Source organism: Schistocerca cancellata, chromosome 6, assembly GCF_023864275.1.
Source record: "Schistocerca cancellata isolate TAMUIC-IGC-003103 chromosome 6, iqSchCanc2.1, whole genome shotgun sequence".
NCBI classification, from domain to species: Eukaryota; Metazoa; Arthropoda; class Insecta; order Orthoptera; family Acrididae; genus Schistocerca; species Schistocerca cancellata.
In genome coordinates, this window is record NC_064631.1 from 192251988 (window position 1) to 192275605 (window position 23618).

The 23618-nt window shown below is 40.7% G+C and overlaps 1 protein-coding gene across 1 annotated transcript in view; it reads right to left on the minus strand.

Moving 5' to 3' along the window:
* The window catches only part of LOC126088243 (dynein intermediate chain 2, ciliary-like), a 396539-nt gene that overhangs the window by 172654 nt on the left and 200267 nt on the right, over window positions 1-23618 (minus strand). Inside the window, exon 7 of the mRNA XM_049906373.1 lies at window positions 17654-17815. Coding sequence (XP_049762330.1) covers window positions 17654-17815 — 162 coding nt within the window. The remainder of the gene's footprint in view (window positions 1-17653; window positions 17816-23618) is intronic.

The window sequence follows — 23618 nt, forward strand, 5'->3', positions numbered from 1 at the left end:
TATTGTTCATGTGAGATTTAAACCTTGCTACACCAGTCCCAACACAGGGACCTCATCATGTAAGTGATCAGGAAAAAGCAGGGGGAGGAGTAACAACCTTGTAAAACAACTAGGGCTTATCTGGCCTGGGCAACAGAACACTGTGAGGGCTCCATGATAGAATTACAGTGAAGACCCCAACAATAGTGAATGTGGAGAGAATGGATCTTGCAACAGCGGAACTAGTGGAAGAAGCAATATGAGAAAAAAAAAATCCACAATGCATCTGACTTGCAAGAAGTCAGTGTCTGTTCACCAGAGGTGCAACTGGAAACATATTACACAGAGCTAACAATTGTGAGTATTATCTTTAGGGAACTTGTTCCCCTAACTCAAGAAGGAATCAACAATGGAGATGCACTTTGAAATAGATTTTACCCCCAGGTAGCAGCCAATGTCCCTTTTCTTAGTAAATGAAAAGTAGGCATTCGGATTCTGGGGGCCTATCACATTGTGCAAAGAATAAGTCAGAGGATTCTTAAATCTGGCTTAAACAACAAACTCACAAAATCAAACACAGAAACATAAATTGCCTAGCCATTTTTAATGTAGACAAATTATATTGTTTAGAATATTAAAAAGTAATCTAATAAAGTACCCTGTCCAACCTCTACAAGAGACGATACATATCAAGTCTTGTATACTTGGACTGCTATTCACCAAGTTTATATCCTTTAAATCAAGTGTGATACTCTATCAAGCCACAATCTTTATTGGATGAAAACACTATAAATTACTGAAAGAAAAAAATACTTCAAATGGAAAGACTGACATATGACTCAAACACATGCTGCGGTACAGTCTGTAAAAGTCTTGGTGACCTCAGCTGCCTTAGTTACACTCAAAATCTTTTGATAGATATTGTGAATTCTCACTGCTGTCAGTGTTCGTGACATAACAGTAATTTCAAGTGCTTAACAGGCCAAATTCCATGTGAATTACTACAAGTAAATAATACTACCTGTAAATCCCTGAGGTGGCGTGACTTTACTTTATCCATCATATGATGAGCCATATTTCATTTGATTTCTAAGTGCAGCTTGAAATTATAGTAAATTTGCTTCCCCCCCCCCCCCCCCCCCCCACACACACACACACACACACACACAAACACAAGTCTCATTTCCGGGATGCGGGCTGCATTCGAGGTCGGCTTATATTTGGGTAAATATGGTAGGTTAAGGAAGTATACACCACTAATTTCACAGTTTATAGATCTGAAGACACAGAAGACTGCATATAAAAACTCCAAGACCTACAGAATACTTGTGGATTACTTCAATGAACTATACAACTGCTACCCACCAAAAGACAAATTTAATTTTGAGAATGTAATCCAAATACAACCAGACTCAAAGTCACCAACAATAGAGGAATTCAAAGCAATTATAAAACAACTTAAAAATAGCAAAGTGTCAGAGCAAGAAAATATAGTTGCTGAATTGCACAAACATCTTGTGACAACAATATTCTAAGTCTAACAGAAATCATCAATGAAATTTGTACAACAAATAGCCTACCATCAGAATAGACATCAGCATTACTGCATCCACTACATAAAAAAGGGTTGAAAACTGGTCCTAACAATTATACAGAGATCTCACTCTTGCAAGTGACATACAAGATCTTACCCATGGCACTTTTAAATAGAGCTGCAGAAATACTCGTCTCGCAACTAGGAGAGTACCAAGCAGGATTTAGGAAGGAAAGGTCTTGTGCAGAGCAAATACTGAATCTAAAGAATGTAACAGAAATGAGGAAAATCAGAAACTTCAAATAGATGATAAATTTTGCAGATTTTAAAAAGGAATATGACTCAACTGATTGAAATACACTAACCAACGTTAGAAAGGAATTCTGACTCAACAACAAAACAACAGAAGAGATGTTTTATCACCCCTACTTCTCAACTGCGCATTACAGAAGGTAGTGAGAGAATGGAAAAAATCTATCACTACTAGAAAGACACTCAAATAATATCACCATAGATTGCCTAGCTTTTGCAGATGATAAGGCGTTAGTTATAAAGTCACTGGATAGTGCCAAAGAACAAATCACAGAATTACAGAAACAAGCAGAAAAAAATAGGACTAAAAATATCATTTGAAAAATTGAACTTCATGACAAATATCAATGATGCCCTTTAAATCATAAAATTCACAACAACACAATATCTAACACAAAATGTTTTAAATACCTTGGAGAGCGGATAGGTAACAAGCAATATAAAAGAAAAGATAGCCATCGTAAACAGACTACATAAAATGTAATGGGTATTCCGAATGTCAAAAACATATATAACAAAAAAGCTTCATCCTGAAATGGTAAACTCAGACAATTTAAACGTGGTACAGGCTGAAACACTGTGTGCAGCAGCAGAAAAACTTAAATTAACAATAGTTGGGGTCTTGAAAAACAGGAAGAAGTTGAATGAAGTATTCTAAGGAAAACACTGGGACTTAGAAGTACTAGCAATGTTGAATACAAATTAAGATCAGAGAGTTCTATTTGAAAATAGAAAAGCTAACTGATGGAATGAGAAAAAAAAGACTACAGTCTTATGGACACATATACCAAATGGAAAGTACTAGACTATCCAAGTAGATCTTCAACTTACTAAACAGCTACAAATCCAAACCCACATGGTACACTGAAATTGACACTGGAATTATAATGGACATAAAAGAGAATAATTTTTAGAGAAGCAACACAAAATGGAGGATTTCAGGGTAGATAGAGGTCTGCAAAATGACGAAAGTGGATCCATTGGAATAACATTCTTGAAGGGTGAAGGAAATTTGGAAGCAATGAAAAACACAAAGAAGCAAATCAAAGCTGATTTATTGCACCCTCCAAAAGGGTTACTCGAATAAATAATAACATATAAGGTTTACTGGACCAAATAAAATTACAATACACTATAATCATTAACAAGCTACACTCCTGGAAATGGAAAAAAGAACACATTGACACCGGTGTGTCAGACCCACCATACTTGCTCCGGACACTGCGAGAGGGCTGTACAAGCAATGATCACACGCACGGCACAGCGGACACACCAGGAACCGCGGTGTTGGCCGTCGAATGGCGCTAGCTGCGCAGCATTTGTGCACCGCCGCTGTCAGTGTCAGCCAGTTTGCCGTGGCATACGGAGCTCCATCGCAGTCTTTAACACTGGTAGCATGCCGCGACAGTGTGGACGTGAACCGTATGTGCAGTTGACGGACTTTGAGCGAGGGCGTATAGTGGGCATGCGGGAGGCTGGGTGGACGTACCGCCGAATTGCTCAACACGTGGGGCGTGAGGTCTCCACAGTACATCGATGTTGTCGCCAGTGGTCGGCGGAAGGTGCACGTGCCCGTCGACCTGGGACCGGACCGCAGCGACGCACGGATGCACACCAAGACCGTAGGATCCTACGCAGTGCCGTAGGGGACCGCACCGCCACTTCCCAGCAAATTAGGGACACTGTTGCTCCTGGGGTATCGGCGAGGACCATTCGCAACCGTCTCCATGAAGCTGGGCTACGGTCCCGCACACCATTAGGCCGTCTTCCGCTCACGCCCCAACATCGTGCAGCCCGCCTCCAGTGGTGTCGCGACAGGCGTGAATGGAGGGACGAATGGAGACGTGTCGTCTTCAGCGATGAGAGTCGCTTCTGCCTTGGTGCCAATGATGGTCGTATGTGTGTTTGGCACCGTGCAGGTGAGCGCCACAATCAGGACTGCATACGACCGAGGCACACAGGGCCAACACCCGGCATCATGGTGTGGGGAGCGATCTCCTACACTGGCCGTACACCACTGGTGATCGTCGAGGGGACACTGAATAGTGCACGGTACATCCAAACCATCATCGAACCCATCGTTCTACCATTCCTAGACCGGCAAGGGAACTTGCTGTTCCAACAGGACAATGCACGTCCGCATGTATCCCGTGCCACCCAACGTGCTCTAGAAGGTGTAAGTCAACTACCCTGGCCAGCAAGATCTCTGGATCTGTCCCCCATTGAGCATGTTTGGGACTGGATGAAGCGTCGTCTCACGTGGTCTGCACGTCCAGCACAAACGCTGGTCCAACTGAGGCGCCAGGTGGAAATGGCATGGCAAGCCGTTCCACAGGACTACATCCAGCATCTCTACGATTGTCTCCATGGGAGAATAGCAGCCTGCATTGCTGCGAAAGGTGGATATACACTGTACTAGTGCCGACATTGTGCATGCTCTGTTGCCTGTGTCTATGTGCCTGTGGTTCTGTCAGTGTGATCATGTGATGTATCTGACCCCAGGAATGTGTCAATAAAGTTTCCCCTTCCTGGGACAATGAATTCACGGTGTTCTTATTTCAATTTCCAGGAGTGTATTTACTTCCTCTGAAGTTTGCTTGATTCTGCCCTAAGAATAGGAAAGCAGTTTAAATCCTGAGACAGTGTAGATAAAAATGACAAATATTGCAACTTACCACAGAAAGTAACATATTCTATTGTGTATGCTTTAAATAATTGTATAAACAAGTATCTAAGGAATATTGTCCTGATGAGCAGTACACAAAAAGGGATGTAAAGGATCTCCAAGTTTCAGTATTTGCTAAAGCACTGGAATGTATAATTTACCAACAGTTACCCACATACCATGAAAATCAAGGAATTATCAGTGTAGCGCTACATTGTTTCAGGAAAAAAAAATATTAGCTGTTGATGCCATATACTTTGTAATCAAATACCTCCTTCAATTACTCAAGTACAAAAGCTTCACTCAAGTCACTTTTTGTGACCTAAGCAAGGCCTTTGACTTTGTATGCCAGACACAACTTTTAGAAAAAAAATGACTTTTATGATAGTACAGACAACAAACTGAAACTAGTACTATCTTATCTACTGGACCATAAGTTAGAAGTCTATGTCGGCAAAGAAATGTCCAGCATAGCACAAGTTAAGGCAACTGTTCCAGAGAGATCTGTGACAAATCGATTCTTGTTCTTGATAATGATTGACAACCTTCCCTCAGTTTGAGATCCTATACAATACTACTTCAGAATTAAACAAATTTACTTAGCAGCAGCAATAATATTGGTGGCCCCAAAATTAGCTTTGAATATACAATTGCTCAAGTACCTATTTGGTTTGGAGAAAATGGACTCCTGCTAAAGGAAAAAAAAAAAAACTCAGCAAATGGTCTTTATATTAAAAGAGAAGCTGCCCTCAGATGTTCTTTTTTTGTATTAAGTTCTTGTATGTAATCTAAAATGTACTGGATGAATTATGTGATTCATGAGTTCACATGTGAGTAGTTATTTTTTCAGTATGGGTTACAACTAATAAAAGTGCTCAAACAGTCCATCGGTGTACTGATGGTCCATAGTGTCCAATGGGCACAATATTTCAGCGATCAGACATGTCACCATCGTCAGATGTGCTGACGAACTGAGCTCTTGAGGGCGAGCAGCCATCTTAAATCCCCTCACCTTGCGAGGCTTTCTCTCCGCGGTCCACGCCCATGCATCAGCGGTCGGTGAGACGGTGGCGTCGGCATCTGTGGTGACGTCAGTGTAAGTGCCTCATCCGTCCTATTCGCCCGTTCATTTGCTTGGCTGAGGGCCTATTTAATTAGACTCAGTGCTGGTTCCCATGCCCTACTGAGGTTGTAGCCGCAATCTCAGTTGATGAGTCCGTCCCTGGTACGAATTTCGATAGCCAATCTAATGTCTGTCCCAGTATTTAGATGTCTGTACCATAACCCTGGTATGTTGGTAGTTCATTTGGTGATTTTTGGACAAACAGTGCTCTGCGACTGCCGACTTGTTGGGGTACCCAAGTCAAGTGTGCCTCTGATGTTCTCGGCAACGGTCTTCAATGGTGAGCACTGTCTGTCCAATATAAGCCTTCGCACAGTGACACGGAATCTGGTATATGCCGGCCTTCTGCAATCTGAGATCGTTTTCGACACTTCCAAACAATGCTCACATTTTATTTGGTGGGCAAAAGACAGTTCCTACTCAATGTTTCCTCAATATTTGTTCTATTTTCCCTGATAGTGTACCAGTTTATGGTATATAGACAGTGGCTCTCTCTTTCTCCATGACTTCTTCCACACACTGTACTGTAGAGATGGGGCGAAAGGCAAAGGTCCCGAGTTCGAGTCTCGGTGTGGCACACAGTTTTAATCTGTCAGGAAGTATCATATCAGTGCACATTCCACTGCAGAGTGAAAATCTAATTCTGGAAACATCCCCCAGGCTGTGACTAAGCCATGTCTCCGCAATATCCTTTCTTTCAGGAGTGCTAGTTCTGCAAGGTTCGCAGGAGAGCTTCTGTTAAGTTTGGAAGGTAGGAGACGAGGTATTGGCAGATGCAAAGGTGTGAGGACGGGGCGTTTGTCATGCTTGGGTAGCTCAGTTGGTAGAGCACATGTCTGCGAAAGGCAAAGGTCCCGAGTTCAAGTCTCAGTCCGGCACACAGTTTTAATCGTCCAGGAAGTTTTAATATCAGCACACACTCCGCTGCAGAGTGAAAATCTCATTCTGGAACTATGAAACAGTGTGGAATGAAATTTAATGTAAAAATTGTGGGGTCCTGATTACGCCTAGAAAGAAAAACAGACCATCTAGAGGAATAAGAAGTGGAGGTGCTCAATTGAAGAAGTTGGAATGTGTCAAGTACTTAGGAGCAGTGACAGAGGAAAATTGAAGACATGAGGAAGAGCTCAGTGAACATGGCAGACAGGTAGAAGCAGTCCTGTGAAATGTTAGTTGGCTGGTTTGGAACAAACACATGCCACAAAAAAGCTAATACATAATACATAGAAGTTACTATATCCCAATACCAACCTATGCATCTGAAACATGGGTAATGAAGAAAAGAGATGTAAGCAGATCCCAGGCATGTGAAATAAAGTTCTTCAGAAGTAGGACAAGAGTAAGAAGAAGAGGTAGGATGAGAAATGAAAGGGCAATGGAAATAGTGAAAGAGTATCCCTTGCAACGCAGGATAGAAACAGCAAGGCCAGAATGGTATGTGCAGTTAAAGAGAATGTGAAACAAGAGGATTCCCAAAAAGAAATATGAAATGGAAATGCCAAACAGGCAGACCAAGGGATAGAAGCTGAAAGGTGTGAAGGAGTGTGATGATGATGTTTGGTTTGTGGGGCGCTCAACTGCGTGGTTATCAGCGCCCGTACAATTTCCCAATCTTTGCTCAGTCCAATTTCGCCACTTTCCTGGATGATGATGAAATGATGAGGACAACACAAACACCCAGTCATCTCGAGGCAGGTGAAAATCCCTGACCCCGCCGGGAATCGAACCCGGGACCCCGTGCTCGGGAAGCGAGAACGCTACCGCGAGACCACGAGCGGCGGACTGTGTGAAGGAGTATGTTGCAAAAAGTGGAGGGTGCATTTATTTAGGACTTCCTAACAGATTAAATGTGTGAAAGCCTATGACTCAAATCTAGGATCTTTGCAAAGGCAAAGACAAAGGCATAGGTAGGGACGAGATTTTCTCTGAAATCTGGAAGATATAAGGTGAGGTACTGGCAGAAGTAAAGCTGTGAGGGCAGGTTGTGAGTTAAGCTTGGATAGCTCAATCAGTAGAGTACTGCCCTTGAAAGGAAAAGGTCCTAAGTTTGAGTTCCAGTCTGGCACACGGTTTTAAAGTGCCAGAAAGTTTTAAATCAGCACACACTACACTGCAGAATGTAAATTTATTCTGTAACCAATCCCTCAGGCTGTGCTAAGCCATGTTGCCACAGTATCCTTTATTACAGGAGTGTTATCCTGTAAGGTATGCATGAGAACTGTGAAGTTTGGAAGATAAGAAATGAGGTGCTGGTGGAAATGAGGCTGTGAGGGCAGACATGAGTTGTGCTTGGATAGTTTAAATGGTAGAACACTTGCCCTCCAAAGGAAAAGTTCCCATGTTAAAATGTCGATGTGGTATGTAGTTTTAATCTTCTAAAAAGTTTCAAATCAGCACACACTCTGGTGTAGAGTGAACATGCATTATGGAACTAATTTACAATTATTTTAATTACAAAAATTCCTGTATCTTGAAAATTAATTCAATATTATAAATATAGGCACTGCACACCAACTGAAACTCAGTCTGTGTTTTGTTTTTGCTCTGTGAACGTACTACATCTTTCCTCTGAAGATATCTGTTACTTTGTTTCACTTTTGTGCTGAAGAGTTTTGAAGAGCTGTTCTGATATTAATAAATGACAAAAACAGCAGAGAAATGTTTCAGTCATCAAATAATAAACCCCATCTTAGATAACAAGTTAGAAATAAGAATGAAGGACAAGTGAAGTTACTTTCTCTGTAATTATTTCTTCCCCATGTTAATTACATGATGCAAGAGTGGTGGTTAATTATTCATCAAATGCACATTGCTCTGTTGGATGTTTAATTTCATTCCATGCTGATTGGGAAGGAACCTTACAATCTTTAGATGATCAATTATCTTGGGGCCAACTTGTAAAATATATTAGTGCTAAGTTATCTAGAGTAATTTATTTCTAAGGAACTTATGGGTTGCATACTTGAAATCTATGTTAAAATTCTATTTTGCATTTTTTGTAGCATAATGTAACATGGAATTATTTTGTGGATAACTCCAACAGTGTGCATGAAATCTTAATACTGCAGAAGAAAGTTTTAGGGTGATTGTGGGTTAATCATATGAAGCACACTGTAAACCTTTTGTCATCTGAACAAACAATTATGACAGTAATACATACAATTGAACCTGATCTAACGAATCCTACATGTGTGTGCTATGTTTAATTTACTCAAAGAAGATGTACTAGAAGATAATTATAGAAAACATACACATCACTGAAGAGGGGCAGCAGCCTTTTCAGTAATTTCAGGGGCAACAGTCTCAATGATTGACTGATCTGGCCATGTAACATCAATCAAAACGGCCTTGCTGTGCTGGTACTGCGAACAGCGGAAAGCAAGGGGAAACTACAGTCATAATTTTTCCCAAGGACATGCAGCTTTACTGTATGGTTAAATGATAATGGCGTCCTCTTGTATAAAATATTCAGGAGGTAAAATAGTCCCCCATTCAGATCACCGATGGGGACTACTCAGGAGGATGTCGTTATCAGCAGAAACAAAACTGGCATTCTACGGATCGGAGCGTTGAATTTCAGATCCCTTAATTGGGCAGGTACCTTAGAAAACTTAAAAAGGGAAATGGCTAGATTTAAGTTAGATATAGTGGGTATTAGTGAAGTTTGGTGGCAGGAAGAACAAGATTTCTGATCAGGTGAATACAGGGTTATAAATACAAAATCAAATAAGGGTAATGCAGGAGTAGGTTTAATAATGAATAAAAAAATAAGAACGTGGATAAACTACTGTGAATAGCATAGGGAACGCATTACTGTAAGCCAAGATAGACATGAATCTGACACCTACGACAGTAGTACGAGTTTATATTTCACCTACCCGCGCAAATGATGAAGAGATTGAAGAAATATATGATGTGATGAAAGAAATTATTCAGATAGTTAAGGGAGATGAAAATTTAATAGTCATAGGGGACTGGAATTCGATAGTAGAAAAAGAAAGAGAAGGAAAAGTAGTAGGTGAATATGGACTGGGGGTAAGGAATGAAAGAAGAAGCCAACTGGTAGAATTTTGCATAGAGTATAACTTAATCATAGCTAACACTTGGTTTAAGATCATGACAGAAGGTTGTATACATGGGAGATGCCTGGAGACACTGGAAGGTTTCAGACAGATTAGATAATGGTAAGACAGAGATCTAGGAACCAGGTTTTAAATTGTAAGACATTTCCAGAGGCAGATGTGGACACTGACCATAATCTATTGGTTATGAACTGTAGGCTCAAACTGGAGAAACTGCAAAAAGGTGGGCATTTGAGGAGATGGGACCTGGATAAATTGAAAGAGCCAGAGACTGAGAGAGTTTCAGGGAAAGCATTACGGAACGGCTGACAAGAACAGGGGAAAGACATACATTAGAGGAAAAGTGGGTAGCTTTGAGAGATAAAATAGTGAAGCAGCACGGGACCAACTAGGAAAAAAAAGATGAGGACTAGTAGAAATCCATGGGCAACAGAAGAGATATTGAATTTAATTGATGAATGGAGAAAATATGAAATGCAGTAAACAGAGCAGGCGAAAACAAATACAAACGTCTCAAAAACGAGACTGACAGGAAGTGCAAAATGGCTAAGCAGAGATGGCTAGAGGACAAATGTAACAATGTAGAAGCATGTATCACTATATACTGCCTACAGGAAAATTAAAGAAACCTTTGGAGACAAGAGAACCAACTGTGTGAATATCAAGAGCTCAGATGGAAAACCAGTCCTGAGCAAAGAAGGGCAAGCAGGAATGTGGAAGGAGTAGACAGAGAGCATATACAAGGGCAATGTAACTGAGGGCACTATTATGGAAATGGAAGAGGACGTAGATGAAGATGAAATGGGAGATATGATATTGCGTGAAGAGTTTGACAAATCACTGAAACACTTAAGTTGAAACATGGCCATGGGAGACCAACATTCCGTTACAGCTATTGGCAGCGTTAGGAGAGCCAGCCACGACAAGGCTGTTCCATCTGGCGAATAAGATGTATCAGACAGGTGAAATACCCGCAGACTTCAAGAAGAATATAGTAATTCCAATCTCAAAGAAAGCAGGTGCAGCCAGGTCTGAAAATTACCAAACTGTCAGTTTAATAAATCACCACTGCAAAATACTAACACAAATTCTTTACAGACAAATGGAAAAATTGGTACAAGCTGACCTCAGGGAAGATCAGTTTGGATTCCGTAGAAATGTAGGAACAAGCGAGGCAATACTGTCCCTATGAATTATTTTAGAAGATAGGTTAAGGAATGGCTAACCTACATTTCTAGCATTTGTAAACTTAGAGAAAGATTTTGACAATGTTGACTGGAATACTCTCTTTCAAATTCTGAAGGTGGCAGGGGTAAAAAGCAGGAACCAAAAGGCTATTTACAATTTGTACAGAAAGCAGATGGCAGTTATAAGAGTCGAGGGGCATGAAAGGGAAGCAGTGGTTGAGAAGGATGAGCAGGTAGTAAAGGAAACTAAAGAAAAAAATTAGAGTAAAAATTAAACTCCATGGAGAAGAAATAAAAACTCTGAGGTTTGCTGATGACATTGTAATTCTGTCAGAAACAGCAAAGGACCTGGAAGAGCAGCTGAATGAAATGGACAGTGTCTTGAAAGGAGGATGTAAGATGACCACCAACAAAAGAAAAATGAGGATAATGGAATGCAGACATATTAAATCAGATGATAGTAGTAAATGACTTTTGTTATCTGGGAAGCAAAATAGCTGATGATTGTCAAAGTACATCTACATCTACGTGTAGGAGGATATGAAATGTAGACTGATGATGGCAAGGAAAGCATTTCTGAAGAAGAGAAATTTATTAACATCAAGTACAGATTTAAACATCATGAAGTCTTTTCTGAAAGTATTTGCATGGAGTGTAGCCAAGTTCAGAAGTGACACATGGATGATAACTAGTTAAGACAAGAAGAGAATAAAAGCTTTCGAAATATGGTGCTACAGAAGAATGCTGAAGACTAGAGCGGTAGATCATGTAACTAATGAGGAGCCCAGAGGTATTGATTGGTAGCACACATTCTGAGGCATCACAAGATCACCAATTTAGTACTAGGGGGCAGCCTGGAGGATAAAAATCGTAGAGGGAGACCAAGAGATGAATAAGCAGATTCAGAAGGATGTAGGTTGCAGATTTTATTCGGAGACGAAGAGCCTTGCACAGGATAGAGTAGCACGGAGAGCTGCATCAAACCAGTCTCTGGACTGAAGACCACAACCGCAACATACACTGCTACAATGGAAGAAGCAAAAGAAACATTTATAGATCATAGCACAGATCGTCAAAATCAGTTAACAGCTCCGAAGTCATAGGACACTAATCATTTAATAAACTCTCACAAGCTGTACAAGATCTTACTGAACAAGCATTCAAAGAAACATTAAATGTCTGATTAGTTGCCCACCCATGTTATGGTATAAAGTTGTATGTAAAATCAATAGATGACCTGTTCAACTTTTCTGTTATTAACTGTATTCTATCATACCTGAAGAATCTGGAGATGATTAATGGTCTTCTGTGTGTTAGTTGACTGTCTATGAAAAGGTGTGTGTGTGTGTGTGTGTGTGTGTGTGTGTGTGTGTCTATATATTATGTATTTGATATTGTATGTCACTTTTGTGGCCTAATGTCAATAAAATTATAATTGATATGAATATAATAGAAGGAAACATTCCACGTGGGAAAAAATATATCTAAAAACAAAGATGATTTGACTTACCAAACGAAAGCGCTGGCACGCCAATAGACACACAAACAAACACAAACATACACACAAAATTCTAGCTTTCGCAACCAACGGTTGCCTCGTCAGGAAAGAGGGAAGGAGACGGAAAGACGAAAGGATTTGGGTTTTAAGGGAGAGGGTAAGGAGTCATTCCAATCCCGGGAGCGGAAAGACTTACCTTAGGGGGAAAAAAGGACGGGTATACACTTGCACACACACACACATATCCATCCACACATATACAGACACAAGCAGACATATACAGAGGCAAAGAGTTTGGGCAGAGATGTCAGTCTAGACGGAAGTGCAGAGGCAAAGATGTTGTTGAATGACAGGTGAGGTATGAGTGGCGGCAACTTGAAATTAGCGGAGATTGAGGCCTGGTGGATAATGGGAAGAGAGGATATACTGAAGAGCAAGTTCCCATCTCCGGAGTTCGGATAGGTTGGTGTTAGTGGGAAGTATCCAGATAACCCAGACGGTGTAACACTGTGCCAAGATGTGCTGGCTGTGCACCAAGGCATGTTTAGCTACAGGGTGATCCTCATTACCAACAAACACTGTCTGCCTGTGTCCATTCATGCGAATGGACAGTTTGTTGCTGGTCATTCCCACATAGAATGCGTCACAGTGTAGGCAGGTCAGTTGGTAGATCACGTGGGTGCTTTCACACGTGGCTCTGCCTTTGATCGTGTACACCTTCCGGGTTACAGGACTGGAGTAGGTGGTGGTGGGAGGGTGCATGGGACAGGTTTTACACTGGGGGAGGTTACAAGGGTAGGAGCTAGAGGGTAGGGAAGGTGGTCTGGGGATTTCATAGGGATGAACTAAGATGTTACGAAGGTTAGGTGGACGGCGGAAAGACACCCTTGATGGAGTGGGGAGGATTTCATGAAGGATGGATCTCATTTCAGGGCAGGATTTGAGGAAGTCATATCCCTGCTGGAGAGCCACATTCAGAGTCTGATCCAGTCCCGGAAAGTATCCTGTCACAAGTGGGGCAGTTTTGTGGTTCTTCTGTGAGAGGCTCTGGGTTTGAGAGGATGAGGAAGTGGCTCTGGTTATTTGCTTTTGTACAAGGTCGGGAGGGTAGTTGCGGGATGCGAAAGCTGTTTTCAGGTTGTTGGTGTAATGGTTCAGGGATTCCGGACTGGAACAGATTCGTTTGCCACGAAGACCTAGGCTGTAGGGAAGGGACCGTTTGATGTGGAATGGGTGGCAGCTGTCATAATGGAGGTACTGTTGCTTGTTGGTGGGTTTGATGTGGACGGACGTGTGAAGCTGGCCATTGGACAGATGGAGGTCAACGTCAAGGAAAGTGGCATGGGATTTGGAGTAGGACCAGGTGAATCTGATGGAACCAAAGGAGTTGAGGTCAGAGAGGAAATTCTGGAGTTCTTCTTCACTGTGAGTCCAGATCATGAAGATGTCATCAATAAATCTGTACCAAACTTTGGGTTGACAGGCCTGGGTAACCAAGAAGGCTTCTTCTAAGTGACCCATGAATAGGTTGGCGTACGAAGGGGCCATCCTGGTACCCATGGCTGTTCCCTTTAATTGTTGGTATGTCTGGTCTTCAAAAGTGAAGAAGTTGTGGGTCAGGATGAAGCTGGCTAAGGTAATGAGAAAAGAGGTTTTAGGTAGGGTGGCAGTCTCTCCCATCTACTCAATCTCCCACTTCCAGCTCCACTCCCTTCAAAACCTCAAAATTCCAATCAACACAATCTGGTACCACAACACCCTAATTCAGTAGTTAACCTTTCCTCCAAACCTCTCTCCCAATTCGAAACCTCTGTCCTATCCAAAGGCCTCACCTTCAGCCCCACTCCCAGATTCAACCAAACAGCCCTTGTCAAAGATTTACTGTCCTACACTCGTACTCTCTACTGGAAGTATCACTTTGCCATGAAGAAAAATGATCCTAATCCTACCCCTAATGATCCAACTCCCCAAGACACTATCCAAATTGAACCCTGCCTGGAACAGTTCTGTCCTCCGTCACAGTGGGACCCACCTCCTCTTCCTCAAAATCACCCTCTCCAAACCTTCCAGGAATTTCTGACTTCCAGCCTTGCCTCACAATCCGTCTTAAAAAACCTTAATCCTACTCCCAACATCACCACTGCTGAAGCCCAGGCTATCCGTGATCTGAGGGCTGACCGGTCCATCGTCATTCTTCCGGCGGACAAGGGTTCCATGACCGTGGTACTTGATCGTCGGGAGTACGTGGCTGAGGGGCTTCGTCAGCTTTCAGACAACTCCACATACAAAGTTTGCCAAGGTAACCCCATTCCTGATGTCCAGGCAGAGCTTCAAGGAATCCTCAGAACCTTAGGCCCCCTACAAAACCTTTCACCTGACTCCATCAACCTCCTGACCCCACTGACACCCCGCACCCCTACCTTCTACCTTCTTCCTAAAATTCACAAACCCAATCATCCCGGCCGCCCCATTGTAGCTGGTTACCAAGCCCCCACAGAACGTATCTCTGCCTACGTAGATCAACACCTTCAACCCATTACATGCAGTCTCCCATCCTTCATCAAAGACACCAACCACTTTCTCGAACGCCTGGAATCCTTACCCAATCCGTTACCCCCAGAAACCATCCTTGTAACCATTGATGCCACTTCCTTATACACAAATATCCCGCAGGTCCAGGGCCTTGCTGCGATGGAGAACTTCCTTTCACGCCAATCACCTGCCACCCTACCTAAAACCTCTTTTCTCATTACCTTAGCCAGCTTCATCCTGACCCACAACTTCTTCACTTTTGAAGACCAGACATACCAACAATTAAAGGGAACAGCCATGGGTACCAGGATGGCCCCTTCGTACGCCAACCTATTCATGGGTCGCTTAGAGGAAGCCTTCTTGGTTACCCAGGCCTGTCAACCCAAAGTTTGGTACAGATTTATTGATGACATCTTCATGATCTGGACTCACAGTGAAGAAGAACTCCGGAATTTCCTCTCCGACCTCAACTCCTTTGGTTCCATCAGATTCACCTGGTCCTACTCCAAATCCCATGCCACTTTCCTTGACGTTGACCTCCATCTGTCCAATGGCCAGCTTCACACGTCCGTCCACATCAAACCCACCAACAAGCAACAGTACCTCCATTATGACAGCTGCCACCCATTCCACATCAAACGGTCCCTTCCCTACAGCCTAGGTCTTCGTGGCAAACGAATCTGCTCCAGTCCGGAATCCCTGAACCATTACACCAACAACCTGAAAACAGCTTTCGCATCCCGCAACTACCCTCCCGACCTGGTACAAAAGCAAATAACCAGAGCCACTTCCTCATCCTCTCAAACCCAGAACCTCCCACAGAAGAACCACAAAACTGCCCCACTTGTGACAGGATACTTTCCGGGACTGGATCAGACTCTGAATGTGGCTCTCCAGCAGGGATATGACTTCCTCAAATCCTGCCCTGAAATGAGATCCATCCTTCATGAAATCCTCCCCACTCCACCAAGAGTGTCTTTCCGCCATCCACCTAACCGTCGTAACCTCTTAGTTCATCCCTATGAAATCCCCAGACCACCTTCCCTACCCTCTGGCTCCTACCCTTGTAACCGCCCCCGGTGTAAAACCTGTCCCATGCACCCTCCCACCACCATCTACTCCAGTCCTGTAACCCGGAAGGTGTACACGATCAAAGGCAGAGCCACGTGTGAAAGCACCCACGTGATCTACCAACTGTCCTGCCTACACTGTGAAGCTTTCTATGTGGTAATGACCAGCAACAAACTGTCCATTTGCATGAATGGACACAGGCAGACAGTGTTTGTTGGTAATGAGGATCACCCTGTGGCTAAACATGCCTTGGTGCACAGCCAGCACATCTTGGCACAGTGTTACACCGTCCAGGTTATCTGGATACTTCCCACTAACACCAACCTATCCGAACTCCGGAGATGGGAACTTGCTCTTCAATATATCCTCTCTTCCCGTTATCCACCAGGCCTCAATCTCCGCTAATTTCAAGTTGCCGCCACTCATACCTCACCTGTCATTCAACAACATCTTTGCCTCTGCACTTCCGTCTAGACTGACATCTCTGCCCAAACTCTTTGCCTCTGTATATGTCTGCTTGTGTCTGTAAGTGTGTGGATGGATATGTGTGTGTGTGCGAGTGTATACCCGTCCTTTTTTCCCCCTAAGGTAAGTCTTTCCGCTCCCAAGATTGGAATGACTCCTTACCCTCTCCCTTAAAACCCAAATCCTTTCATCTTTCCCTCTCCTTCCCTCTTTCCTGACGAGGCAACCGTTGGTTGCGAAAGCTAGAATTTTGTGTGTAAGTTTGTGTTTGTTTGTGTGTCTATCGACGTGCCAGCGCTTTCGTTTGGTAAGTCAAATCATCTTTGTTTTTAGATATAAAATTATAATTGTTTTCACTAGTGCTGAGAGTAAATGTAGAACAAAAGTATGCCACTCCTCTTTTGAAGGCATCACCTACAAACAAATCTGTGTTAAAGCAATGAGCATCTGCACAGCATCATCCTGCTCCAACCTATTCATGAGCCATCTACAGTAATCCTACCTAGCTACCCAGTATACCATACTTCTCACCTGGTTCACTTTCATGAATGACTTCTTTATGATCTGGACTGAATGTGAGGACAGCCAATCCACATTCCTCCAGGTCATCAACACCTTAGTCTGACAGTTAGCAGTCATTTTTCATTGTGGCTGCCTGCTACTCAACACCTCCTCCGCATGGTGAGTAGCAATCTATGTTTTTTCATATAGTATTGTTTTATTGCTAACATCGCCAGTGGTCAATGGTAATACATAGTCAACTACAGCCTTCCAGTTTCTACTAAAACAAAACTAGAGAGAAAAAAGCTTACAGATTAAATGTAATCTGGGTGGTATTAAATTTACTCATCACAAAACAACATTTTTACAATAAGCCATACCTGGGTAAAATTATGCTCTGACTACACGCATGACCTGCAACTGACTTAGTTTAGTGTTCATTTTATTTATGCCTCACGTCATTATTTTTCAGTTTCTAGGAAAAAATCTAAGTGTTTGTCCATTGCTGAAGGCACAGGTATATGAATATATATTTTGGTGGTAGCATAAGAAATGCTATTTGGAAAATGAGACATGTTTGTAAATACTATCACGCTATTACACTATGTTATCAGCTACATACCATAGATTTTGATCTTATGCTTTTCAACTTCCAAGCAGAATATCATAACAGAATTTATACAATAGTATCACTGATAACTCACAATAACCAAAGGACACTGCAAAGAAATCATAGTACTGTGGGTTCCAACAGACACCCGTTACATGATTTTTCTTTGTATTTTCATAAACAAATTTCCACAGTGGCAGTAAATTTCCTTCCACTTCTTTATACTGATCTGATGGGTCCTCCCAATACCTGAAATCTGATTGACACAGAATATATTTTACGAATGTAATGTAGAATTTCTTATTACAGGACATGTCAAAATCTTACATAATTTTATCACAAATTTATACAGCATGCTTATAACATAAAAAATAGAAAACAACATGACAAACTATTACTTTGCCAAAAGCCACAATATAAATGTATATTTTAGGTAATCATGCAGTGAGGTATCTTGTGTGTGTCTGTGATACAGATAAGCATACCATAGGTGCGATCACATTAGCTACATATCTGTTAAAAAGCCACACTAGCATATGGTTCCTGATGAAGAGCTGCAATCATTTCAGTAGTTCCAGTGACAACAATCAGAATGATTTGCCCTGGAATAATAGCCAACACAGTCTTCTATGATGATTTTGCAAGTGGCTGAATAAAATGAGAACTATAGACATTATATATCCTAGGGACATGTAGTTCTAATGTACAGTGTAATGATGACAGCATCTTTTTGTCTATAATATTTTGGAGGTAGAATAGTCCCCTGTTTAGACCTTTGGGTGGGGCTACTTAGGAGGATGTTGTGAAAAAAAAAAATAAAAATAAAAAAAAAATCTAGCATTCTCAGGCATGTAGCATTGATTGTTATGAAGAGGACTTGAAATGAATAATGGATAGGTTGACGTTACATATAATGAAAATCAGTGAAGAGCTGCGGCAGGATGAACAGTATTTACGGTCGGATAAGAAAAGGATTATCTATACAAAATCAAATGACATCAATGCAGGAGTAGATCCAATAATGAATAAGAAAATATGAATGCAGCTGTAACTATGAACTGCATAGTGAACACACTGTTGTAGTGAAGATACAAAAAGCCAAGAACCATCACAGTTGTACAAGTGTATGTGCATACTAGCTCCACAGATGAAGAGATTGAAAGAATGTCTGATGAGATAAAAGAAATTATTCCATTAATTAAGGGAGATAAAAACTTGATTGTGATGGGTGACTGGAATTCAGTAGTAGGAAAAGTAATGGAAGGAAAAATAATAGTTGTACACGTGAATATTGGCTGCGGAAAGGAATGAAAGAAGAAGCTGCCAGGTAGAATTTTTTACAGAGTACAGTTCAATCATTGCAAACACTTGGTTTAAGAACTATGACGAGAAGTTGTGTAAATGAAAGAGACTTGGAGACATTGGAATGTTTCAGATAGATTATATAACAACAAGATATATCTTTAGAAAACAAGAAAAAATTAAATGACAAAACATTTCTAGGAGCATCAATGGACTCCATCCAAAATTTATTGGTTATGAACTGCATTATAAAACTGAAGAAATAGCAGAAAATAAGGACATTAAGGAGAGGGAATATGACAAGCTGAAGGAACCAGAGCAAGGGACCATCTGGAAGTGACTAGCTGATATGTGCAAAAAATTATGTTACAAGATAATTTGGTAACTCTGAGAGATGAAATTGTGTATGCAGCAGAGGATCAAATAGACAAAAATAGAGCACCCAGTAGAAATCTTTGGATGACACAAACAATGTTGAATTTAATTAATAGAAGGGAATGAATATACAATTGCCTAAAATGAATTGAGCAAAAAGCTCATAAAAATGAGATTGATGGAAGTGTTAAATGACAAAGCAATAATGGTTTGAGGATCAACATAAAGTTGCAGAAGCATGCATCGGTATTGGAATGCAGTTATATGAGTATCAAAAACTCAGATGCCAAGCTAGTATTAAACAAAGAAGAGAACAATGAAAGGTTGAAGAAATATGTAGATGGGGTTACAAGGAATGAAACACAAAAACAGTATTTTGGAAAGGGAAGAGAAAGCAGATGAAAGAAGATGAGAGATGTGGTATTGCAAAGAGCATTTGACAGAGCACTGTAAGGCACAAGTTAAAATAAGGAAACTGAAGTAGACAGCATTGCCTCAAAAGTTCCTTGGGAAAGCTAGCCAGGAAAAAACAATTTCACTTCTTGTACAAAATGTATGATATGTGCACAATACCCACATACTTCAATAAGAGCATACTAATCCCAATTACAAAAAAGGCAGGTGTGAATAGTATGAAACCAGTTGTTCCATAGGTCATGGTTGCAAAATACTAACACAAATTATTTACAGAAGGACTGAAAAGGCAGCCTCGGGGAAAATCAGTTTTGTTTTCTGGAGATATCTAGAAACACATAAGGCAATTCTAATTCTAAGAATTATATTAGAAGATAGAATTAAGAAAGACTAAGTTATATTTATAGGATTTATATTTTAGACATTGGTGACACTCAATCGCCTTCAGAAGACAAGATTTTTTGTATTGTTGATAAACATATATGAAAGTACATACACTACCCTAGCTTTGATTGATCCTTAGGTATGCCCATGTGGCACCCAGGATTTACATGTTGAAGATGGCTGTCCTTAGTTATTCTGTGTTTGTTATTATTAGCTGAGTGGGTAGTGCATCTGAGTGCCATACAGTGGTCTCGGGTTTGATTCTCATCCGGGTAGAGGGTCTGTGGGTTGCGTTGTCTCATCATCATTGACATGCAAGTCACAAAATGTAGTACCAACTAAAATGAATTGCAACTCAGTGGCCAAACTTCCCCAGGTGGGGACTCCCAGCCATTAATGCCATATGATCATTTCACTTCATTTCACATTATGGAATGTCCAGTACTATCTCAGTTTTAGGAACTGTTAGATCTCTCCTTGCAGAGAAGAAAGGGATAGGTTGGTGAAGATTGAAAAGGAAGGACAGGCCAGGCCATTCAGACTCTAGTATGAGAGCAACCCACATGTCATGAGAATGCAAGTATCTTGTAATAAAACAATATACAAATATTGATGGCAATCATCTTCAACATAAGGTTCTCTCTCTCTCTCTCTCTCTCTCTCTCTCTTAAACGCACACACACACACACACACACACACACACACACACACACACACAGAAAGAGAGAGAGAGGGGGGGGGGGGAGGGGGATAGGGTTCATCTCCATGGCCTAGGATACTGAGGGTTGAAGGGTAATTGCTAAGGCAGAAGAAGGAGGAAGCGGAGGGAAAAGTGTAGCTGGAGAGAGGATGAGGAAGACAGTCAAGGCAAAGAGAGTAGTGAGAAGTACCAGGAGACAAGAGAAAAGACACAGTTGGCTCTCAGTAGCAGGGACAGAACTACACATAAGTAGTGCTAACAAAACAGGTGTCCATGTGGGCAAGACACACAGGAAGGAGGAAGAGGGTGAGAGAGAGAGAAGAAATAGGGGACGTAGAATATAAGGACAAAAGAGGGCTGTGGTAAAGGATAGTTAATGACAAGGGTGCAATATGGCATGAAGGCAAAGGGTTGGGTAAAATCTGGTCACAAATGTGGCTGATGGAGGATTGACCAGAGGGGTTACAGAAATGGAGGATGTGCTGGAGGGATAGTTTCCAATTGCATATAAGTGGCACTTATGCCGCAGCTGAGGATCCAGATGGCACAGCTGTTCATGCAACTGTTGGAGTCATTAGGGTTCTCATGAACAGTGTAATGTAACAGATCAAGACAGACTGATTGCTGAATACAGTACACACATTTAGTAAACAAGCTGATAAGCTTTGTCCTATATGTATAAATGCTTAATATTACAACTTTTATTTTCCACTATTGTTAATTGTAATTCATTATGTTATTTGCAGGTATAATTAATATCATTATTACTTAATTATGTAAAAGATATATTTGTTTATCATATAAACAGAATTTTAATAATTTCAAGTAGAATCAAACACATGATATGACTCTATACAACATGAAGTTCTGACACAAAAGTTAATAAAATGATAGGCAAAGTAATTATATGTTTAATGAAACAATGGTAATTTCTGATTGAAAGAACACTAACAAATTAAATTTGAAGCTAAAAGAATGCAAATTACTTAATTTGGCTAGAAAGTCTATATACAGATTTTATCAAGTACACCATGATGTGTTTCTGTTACTCTGTAATCAATTTTGGTAATTATAACCAAGATAAGATATTGTCATCAACAATGCTCACACTGGTTTTGATTGTTAAGAATATACTTATAGCCCAGTGACTGCATGCCCCCAGGGTTGTTAGGTGTGTGACAAAGATCAAACGCATACTATAATTTCAAGTCTATATGATGTATGATACTAAGTGAAGGATTATATGAGAAAATATGATAATTTTGAGGTTTTTACTTTTCCATACATTATTAGCTTATTATCAAGTGATTACAAAGCACATGCACAACAATGAACTACACTGATGTTAAGATTCTATGGTAGCGTGTACAAACGTCTTCCAATACAAGCACCTTGCAGAAACCTTGTTGTGCAGTAAGATCCATTTTAGTGCTGAGTTTCATTACAGTTTGGCTTAATACTTAAATATTTCACTAACAATGGATTTTGGCTAGGTGCTTCCTGCAGTGTCTGGTTCCTCATTACAGGTGGTTATACTGGCAGCTGTGCTGTGAGCAGCTTAACAATTATTTTCAGCTCTTCAGTTCAGTACATTGAAGCCTTATTAAACAATAAGTAACTTTAACAGTTAGTGATAATTTGTGTAATTTATTAAGCAGGTGTAATGTAAAGTAGTGATGAAGAGATGTGCAGTGTTTATATACCTAAGATAAAGCAGATGCAAAGAAGTCAGCTGCAAAAAAGTGCAGCACAGGTTTCAAAATATTGAAATGTATGGGAGAATGATTCAGTATTTTGTTCATTGATAGCAAAGGGTCCTAATAATTGCTATAGGGCAAAATGTAAACACTGTAATAATTCTACAGTAGCTACCCTAACTGTGATAAGAAACACATGCACTCAAACAAGTATATTAATAAAATGAGTGGCATCACTGAAAAATCATACACAACTTTTTAAAGTCTTTGACTAAAGGTACGAAAACGCTCAACAAACAAAATACGGAAGCAAAGCTTAAAATTGCCACGTTCCTAGCAGCTCAAGACATTTGTTTTAATACAACTAGCCATTCGACAGCTATTTTAAAAAGTGTGTTCCCTGTTTCTAAGATAGCACAAAATGTTGTTATGAAATGGAACAAAAGCACAGCTATGATAAGAAATGCTATTGCACATTCTCATAAAACTGATCATATTTTCAAGATTCAAAAATAAAATTCTCCATTTTGACAGATGAAAGTAACAAAATTGCTTCAGTCAGTTCTGCTTGCATTGTTGTGTGTGTATTATGATGGAATGGAATATTTAGCAAACTCTACAATTTGACTCAAATAATGACAGTGTCTGTAATTGGGGCAACTGGGGTTAACTTGTATGAGAAACTCACTCAAGTATTTGAACAACATAATATTCCATTAGAACTTGATCTTGGCTCCGATAGGGCAAATGATATGGTTGGAGAGCACAATTCTGTATCCAGTTGGCTAAAAATGCTTGTTCCTGTAATCATATTAAAAAATCAACTTGTCATTCACTTCCATTGTGTGCTAACGATGCTTGCAAGGCACTTCCTAGTCATTGTGAAGAACTTGCAAGAGATGTACATAATTACTAAAAATAAGTTGAAAATGACAATGTCAGCCAGCTCAGTTCCAAAAATGTATGCAGCTTAAAGTGTAGACAAGTTGGTTTTCACTTCTTTCTGGTGTAGAATGAATGTTGGGGCAGTGGGATGCATTAATATTCCGTTTTGCCGGTCAGTAGATTACAGAAAAGGTTAATAAGTCCAAAGAGATCCCAAACTTACTGTGTGATCCATTTATTAAACTGTATTTCCAGTTTCTAAGGTGGATTTTGGACAAATTTAATATAATTAATGCTTACTT